The sequence below is a fragment of the Hippocampus zosterae genome, unplaced genomic scaffold (genome assembly GCF_025434085.1).
Source record: "Hippocampus zosterae strain Florida unplaced genomic scaffold, ASM2543408v3 HiC_scaffold_392, whole genome shotgun sequence".
NCBI classification, from domain to species: domain Eukaryota; kingdom Metazoa; phylum Chordata; class Actinopteri; order Syngnathiformes; family Syngnathidae; genus Hippocampus; species Hippocampus zosterae.
In genome coordinates, this window is record NW_026262925.1 from 889 (window position 1) to 8,947 (window position 8,059).

General features: G+C 56.2%; 1 protein-coding gene across 1 annotated transcript; it reads right to left on the reverse strand.

Moving 5' to 3' along the window:
• Window positions 1-3,896: 3,896 nt before the first annotated feature.
• On the reverse strand, window positions 3,897-4,980 carry LOC127595087 (serine/threonine-protein kinase Nek5-like). Its single transcript, XM_052056781.1, is given in 2 exon segments — window positions 3,897-4,514; window positions 4,516-4,980. Coding segments are annotated over 2 exon segments (1,083 nt in total).
• Window positions 4,981-8,059: the final 3,079 nt, after the last annotated feature.

The following is an 8,059-nucleotide window of genomic DNA, read 5'->3' on the forward strand; positions in this document are numbered from 1 at the left end:
TTTCCCTGAGGCGAGCGGTGCAGGCCCCCTGCAGGCGACGGATCATTGCTAATAAAGAAATGCCCCGGATAAAACTGGTGCACCACGGCAACATCCACATCCTGCCCCAGCCCTCCAGCTTCAAGGCGCTCGTGCATTCTGCCTGCCAGCTCTATTCGGACATCCTCCCGACCGACCACTTCAGCTATACCGATTCTTAAGGCGACATGATCGTCATCGCCTCCACAAGCGACCTGGAGGCCTTGTCAGAAAGTCTGCCTTCCGTCAAGATCCAGGTTCACAGACCAGAATCTGAAGAGCCGGCGTTGAAACCTGAATCTGGGGAGTAGCGGCCTCGGAGGCCCGAACGCAGATGGGGCGATTGGAAAGGGTAACACTGGGAGTTCCAGGAACATCGGCGACGAGTCAAATTCTAAAAAGTCGCAGAGGAGAAGATCTTAAAGATGTTGCCTTCGCTCATCCAAGGGGTCGCCGTCTTACTGGGTCTGCCCGGCCCAGCACCCCTAGAGTCTGAAGGCCCAGTGCACCCAAACGTCCGGTGTGACTGCTGCGGCTGTCCCGAAATCAAAGGCATCAGGTTCAAATGCACGGAGTGTCTCAGCTACGACCTATGTGAGCGCTGCTAACGCCTGGAAATCCACCCCCACTGTCTTCTCAAGATCAAAACCCCAGAGCAATAGCCTTCCTGCGTGCTGGCGGGCAAGCTGAGTCACCCCCTGTTGCAGTGCCTCAGCCACCTGTCAAAAAGCAAGTCGCGGGGGCACCGACACAGGTGCAGGAAAAACGATTGATTTCTTAATAGGTCAGGATTCGAGTTCCTCTCGGATTCTGAGTTCCATTTTCGGTCCATGGAAGAAGGTTTGCTGCTAGACGTATTCCATGATGGCAGGGTCAGCAAGCAGCTCCTGAACCATGAACTCTCGCTCGGCCCGGGGGTCCGGCCTCTTGCCCCCCATTTGCGAACGGGCCCTTTCCATGCAGTTTCGGACTAACGGCTCTAGCTCACTCTTGTTCTCCATCTCGTTCATATAGAGCCTTTTGAGCTCACGGGCCTTCTTCTCCTCGCGGGCGATACTGGCCTTGAGATTGCGGATAGTCGCATCAAAGCGCAAGGTTACGGAAGACCGACGAGGCCCGCAGCCCTGCTTCGACCGGCAGGCTGCAGAAGGCAACGACCTGCTCGAGTAGCTGATCCAGCTCAGCAAGGTGACCTGCGAGATCGAGCGGGTGCAGAACCTGATCATCAACCTTCAACTATCCGAGGTGCCCAAGATCTAAAGCCAGATCGGCATGGACATCCAGCACATGCAGGTCGCCCCGGGCACCTTCATCATCGAGCAGGGCAAGTTTTCTGATGAGAGCCAGATCACGAAGGGAAAGCGCTGGCTGAGGGCCGGGCCTAGGAGGTGTGAACTGTTCTGCGCGGAGGAGGTGCGGGCCTTGCTCGTCATTACCGGCGATGTAGTGCCCGGGCTGAATAACATCATCCGGGACCTGACGCTTGCCTACACCAAGTGCTACGGCATCGCCTAAGTGTACGGCCTTCACGACGGGTTCAATGGGATCGACCAGCCATGGGTCAAACTCACGCCGCAGCTGGTGGAGGAACTGCACCTGAAGGGTGGATCCTACCTGAAGGCGGGCCGGGGAAAGTTCAACCTCGAAAAGTGCGTGAGTGCGCTATAGAGGGAGAAGGTCAACCACCTCATCGTTGTCGGAGGCAGAGGCTGCCTGAAGGCGGTGAAGTAGCTGCAGCAGCGGTTTACACAGGAAAGGCGCAAGATAGGGGTCTGCGTCATTCCCAAGTTCCCGGAAGGCGGAGTCAAGCACATCAACAGTTTCGGGTCATCTACGATCATCGAGCACCTGGCCAAGCTCATCGACCAGGGGCACGCCTTCGCCACCAGCAAGGAGTGCGGCATCGGGATCGTGAAGGCGCCCGGGCTCTGGACTGGCAACCTGGCGATCGAAGCCTCTCTGGCATCAGGCAAGACCGGACTCTGCGTGGTCCCGGAATTCGAGTACGAGATGAACGGCAAGAATGGGCTGCTCCAGTTCGTCGAGGACAGGCTGAGGGTGAAGGGGTATATCCTCATCGTGGTCAGTTCGGGCGCAGGAGATGCTTGTAAGGACATGTCCATTCCGAGCGAAGGGTGCGACGAGACAGGCAACTGCGTGCCAGGGGACATCGCTGACTTCTGCTCGAAACAGCTGCGGGGGCACCTCGAGTAGAAAGGCCTGCAGCCTCATTTCTTGGTGATCGACGGGAACGCCATCCGGGCAGAGCCAGCCAACTCCTACGACAGCAAGTATGTGTCACGGCTGGTGCTGTACTCGATATTCGGGCTGATGGACGGGTACACCAACTTCACGATCAGCGAGACCAGCAGCAAGCTGATCATGGTGCCGCTCGAGCAGGTGGAGGGCCGCACCAACGACGCCGTCACGAGGCACAGCGACAACTGGCAGCGACTCATCGCGACGACAGGCCAGCCCAGCTTCTGAAAAATACCTCGTCAAGCCATCATAATGTCGCGGGCCGCCTCCTCGATGTCCTTGCGGATGTTCTCCAGCTCGATCTCCAGGTGCAGCACTTGGTAGAGGGCGTACTGGCTCTCGGGGCCGTGCTTGCGCCCCAGCCGCCTCAGGACCTCGGATTCGATCTCCTCCTCGTCCCGCTCGGTGAATTCGTCCTCCTTGTTGAGCCGGTCCTTGATGAACTCGAGGGTGATGTGCAGCGCACTTCTGCCGAACAGGCTCTCACAGACCATCAGCTTGTCCTGCAGTAGGCGGTTAAGTTCGCTCTCCCGCCTCAAGAGGGAGTGGTACTTCAGATTGCCTTCGGGCTAGCCAAGGGAGGCACTGCTGCTGCTCGACTCCAGGTCTGAAAAACGGTCCTCTCTGCAAGACTAACTGTACTAAAGAAGCTGCATGTCGATGGCCCTGATCTAGTCCTCGATCTTCTGAAAGGCAGATGCGTCTAGATCCTTCCCAGGCGCATGTGTTTCTTCCCGAGAATCGTCCTCCTCACGAGACTGCAAGTCTCGTTCTTCCTTGGTGTCGGGAAAGAACTGATCAGACGGAACGGCATCTTGGTCAGCCTTGTCATGACCCTAGTCCATGCAGAGAGTGATAATCTCGCCCTGGTGTTGTTCTTGATCACCCTCTGCGATGATGCCCGGCAGCTCAGGTGCTTGCTTGTCACGGTGAGTGTCCTTACCAGGTAGTACCTTGCCCATGCTGCCGATGACATCGGGCAGGTCTGATACTTCTTATAAGTTGCGCTGCTACTATTTCTCCTATTTTAGTTGTTTGAGCTTGCTTGGCGGGATTTTCGCTTTTGGCTTTGGGATCACCTGCGCGGGCTGTCGCTGAGGAGGGCGCTTCAGTCGCTCTACGGGCTTTGACTTGCGCGGCCGGGGTTTCATCGGAGTAAAGGGCTTTTCTGCTGGGGATTCGTTGTCCGGGGGATTTTAAGCAACACAATTTTCCGCAGCCCCGAACACGTTTTTGTAAACTTTAATCAAGTTATTGCCATCATTAGGAATCTTTTTGCTTGAAGCTGGAGGAGTTTCCCTTACATCGGATTATATAGGCGTTTTGACTTCCGCATGGAACTATTCCCCAAACCCCTCGCACTTTACTTTGAGCTGCTTCTTCACTAGCTTTACGGGTTCCTCTTATGCTTTGGGTTGTTTCTTCACTAGCTTTACCGGTTCCTCTTATGCTTTGGGCTGCTTCTTTGCAGGCTCATCCTATTTTGGCTTGAGCTGCTTTTTGTCTGGCTCTGGGTCTTTTGGTTTGCAAACCACAACCGAGTCCCGCCTCTTGTGCGGCTGATATGAAATGACGCGACTGACTTTTTAGACCAAATTGTTGTGGACTGCATGGGCTTTCTAGAGGAGGGCGCTGGCAGACCACCGTTTCTTGAAATCTCTTTCAAGACAGCAATCGATGACTTTCCTCAAATCCGACGAGTACTCCTTGGGAATCGGGCGGTAACGGCCACTGACGATCTTGAGGATGAGCGAGGCCTGGTTTTTGGCATCGAAGGGGTGCTTGAACGTGCACAGCTCGTAGATAACGCACCCAAGGGCCCAGACATCGCTCTTCGAGTTGTAAGGCTTTTCCTCGCACATTTCGGGGGACAGGTAGAAAGGGGTGCCCACCATCGTCCTGGCAAACATCTGGTTCTCCATGGACTTTGCGACTCCCATGTCGCCGATCCGGATCTCCAACGTCTTAGTGAGAAAGATGTTTAGGGCCTTGATGTCCCGATGCAGGATTTTCGATTCGTGGATATGGCTGAGACCTGACGCCAGCTGCCAGACAAACTTCCAGATCTACTGTTCGGGGAGCGGCCGTCCGTTCTGCTCCTTGATTAACTTGGACAGGTCGCCGTACTCGCAGAACTCCATGACGATGCAGAGTTTGTTGTCCTCGACGAACGAGTCGAAGTACTTCACGACATGCGGAGACTTGATTTTCTGGAGCAGCAGGGCTTCATTGACTGCCTGTTGAACAAAGTACCTCCTGCCGCGCCTTGGCTGAGAACTTGGCGAGGCTGATCTGCTTGATGACGCACTCCAGCCGGGTGACCCTGTGCCGGGCCTTGTAGACCGACCCGTAGCTGCCCTCCCCAAGCTTGTAAATTAGATGATAATCGAGGCAGGTCTTCTTCATCGTATTAAAAACTGCTGTCCTCACTTCAAATTTATGCTCATAACGTCCCACCGGCTGCTGAAGTCCTGCGCCAGCTGCTCGATCTCGCCCCGGAAGTTTTGGTTCCTGCGCGTCAGAGAATCCTGGGCGTTGGCCCACGACCGTCGTTCTCGGTCCAGACTCCTGGTCACCACGGGACAAGAGCTCGACACTGATGCTCTTCTCAAAAACGGCCTTCCTCTCCTGCAGGCGCTCGTCAATCTTCTGCAGTTCGTTGCTGGACTTGGCGATGACAGCCTCCAATCTGTCCAGCTGCATAATAATCAGAAGTACAAGCTCATCACGAGTTTGAGCTGGTCTTCGCTGACGATGCTGATGAGCAGGTCGAAGGTCAGCCCGAGGCGCCCGCCTAGAGCCTTGTCCGCCATCATATCCACTACCTTGCTGCTCGCCCAGCAATACTTCGGTGCCTCTTTGTCGCCGTACCTCTCGAAACTCGATTTTTTCCAGTAGACATCCTTAAAGAAATCGATCAGGTCCTTCCGCTCGATGATCCCGTTGCTGTCGTAGTCCATCAGCGCGAACAGGAAATTATACTTGTCCGAGATGCTCGCCTTGGGATGCAGCACCGACAGCGCTGCGACCATGTCTTTAAAGTTGACCCGGTCCCTCCGCTCGCCGGCCAGATTGCTACTCCGCAGCATCCTGTCCAGTCGAATGCTAAAGGTGTGCTGCGAAATCTGGGGGATGTTCCTGAGCTTTTCGAGAAGGACAAACCCCGTCTCCCTGGGGTCAAGCTCCACGAACACCTTTTTGAGGCGCTTGATTTCGGCCACAGTGAAGGGGGGGAACTCGCTGTGCACCCCCTCGCTGCTGTACCGCTTGGCGTAATCCTCTCCGTGGTCATGGGAGACGATATGGTCTTCTGCTGGACTCGAGTCTCCCCCCATCCTAAATCAAAAGCATCAGGCAAGGCCATTCTTTTTCAGGTCAGTCATGATGCTCAGGAAGACTGTCTGCTGCGGCTTCAGAGGGGACAGCTTGGCCGGGGTGAAGCTGCTCTGCGTCAAGCTGCTCTGCGTCATGTTTTTCCTGCCGCGGTGTTCTTTCAGCCGGTTGTAGTAGTTCTGGACCAGCACTTCCGAGGCCTTTGAAGGCTTGGACTTGCTCGACCTGTTGACCCGCTTGGTTGCGCTGAGGCTACGTTCAAGGACCTGAGTCTAGAAAAGGCTAGCGGGCTTGCCTTCGAATATGCTGGAAAACGTCTCTAGCAGAGGATTCAGACAGATGATCTGTTCCCGCTCAATCCACTCGTTCATGAAGAGCGCACTCCGGAGGGCCTTCTGCTTGAACATCTTCGTCAAGGCTCGTTCATGCTCTTTTCCGAGGCCCAAAAAAGACTTGGTTTTGAACCCTTCTCTAAGCAGTCCCTTGCTGAAAATGCCCTAGTGCCGCTCCGCCTCGAACAGCTTGCACCCCGCCCCTTCCAGTTGGTACTCCTCGTACTCCCCCACCTCGACCATCTCAAACCCGTCCAGGAGCAGGCCTATCCGGTCACGCAGCATCTCCTTGTCCCCCAGGAATATGTGAGTGCCGTGCTGGTTGCACTCTAGCGCAGGGTTGAACTTTTTGAGCTGTTGGGCGAAGGCTTGGTACTACCGGTCAAGGCTGTTCTCCTTGCGCAGCTTGACGAGGGTGGTGGTGCGCGCCTTGGCCGTGTAGACGCAGGTGGCCACAGTCTTCGCCTTGAAGTCGGTCAGCTCGTAACTGCCCTCAAAACTGCCATTCACGAACTCGCCCCTCAACAGCCTCTGGCTCTCAACCTTGAACGCCAGGACGCTGCCGTGCACCTTCTGCTCAGCCGCGCACCCGAGGACCGTGAACTCCGGACTGGCGAAGATAAACTTCTGGGGGCATTGAGCGGCCTGCGTGAGGACAACCTCCCGGGCGGCGGGGAAGTAGAAGGACTTGGCCTAGAGCGAGTTGCGCTGGAGGATGCCGTTGCGGAAGGCCATCACCGAGTTGGCCGGGAAGATGCTGGCCATAACAATAAGCTAATCACAACGATTTATGGTTTTCGCCCTTCTTCCGCATGTTCCGGGTCAGGCTGCTCAGGTTCAGGTGCGGGAAGTAGTCCTTCCAGTCGTGCTGCCTGTCGAACCCGCGGATCGACTTCTGCACAGGCAGCAGCTTCGGGGTGAACAGTGGGCTGTTGCAGTGCTGGTCGTAGTTTGAGCTGTCCACGAACTCATTGCAGTAGCTCTTAAAGACCGTCAGCTGGGGCTGCCTGCGCCGAACAGCCTTCTTGCGGAAATGGGTCTGTCCGGCCACCCTGCTGAACACGGTCTCCCTGCTCGGCCGGTAGTGGTAGAGCGGACAGTCGAGGATCGAGTGCCTGCTGAACTTGCAGAACTCGCACTCGGAGTGATGAATTTCCTTGATGGTCCTGGCCTTGTCGAATTCCTCGCAGAGCACCCCGTAGTCGCTCTTCCGCTTGAACAGTTCGCGGAGTGAGCGAGTCGAGATCGCGAATAGCTCGACGAACCCATCAGTGCGGTAACAGACTCTGACCCTCTCCCCGGAAAGAGCCTCCTGGAGGTTGACCAGCCTGGAGTGGTGGTCACTGGCCTCCATGCGCTCGATGACGAAGGTGCGGTTGTCCAGCTTGACACACTTTTCGATGGCGCCATGCTTGAGCACCATGATCTCGTCGGCGCAGGGCACGTACTGCCCAGTCAGGAATATCCTTTTGCTCATGTTGCGCGCGATCTACTGCTGGCCTTCGAAGGAGAACTCCTTGAAAAGGTCGAGGCTCTCGAAGGAGGGGATGAGGATCAGCTCCATGATGTGGCTGCGGAGGCTGGACTCCAGCGTGTCCAGGATGCTGTTCTCCCACGCGTACTCGCCCTCCTCAGTGATCTTGACCCTGTTCTTCACGTCGTTGAACACTGCGGTCTTCAAGTCGGGGTCGGCGATCCGCTCCCTCTCGAAGAACTGGTGCATGATCCGCGTGTTCTTCTCCAGGTGGTTCGAGATCTGCGTCAGGTTGTTGATCAGGGCCGAGATCGACCCGATGTAGTACGCGAAGATGATCGCCCCGAACAGCTCGCAGATCGAGAAGAGCAGCGCCTCGAAGGGGGTGGCGGGGGTGATGTCCCCGAACCCCACGGTCAGCAGGGTGGTCACCGACAGGTAGAACGACAGGTAGAACCGGTGGTACCAGGTCTCCGCCTGCACCTTGCTGCCGCTGAGCCAGTTCCGGTCAGGGTCGATCTTCGAGATGTAGAAAAAGATGAGCGCGAAGATGAAGGCGACCAGCACGTTGAAGAAGAAGAAGAAGACGATGTTCCAGATGACGTCCAGCACGTTGCTGTTCACCAGCAAGAACTTCAGCTTC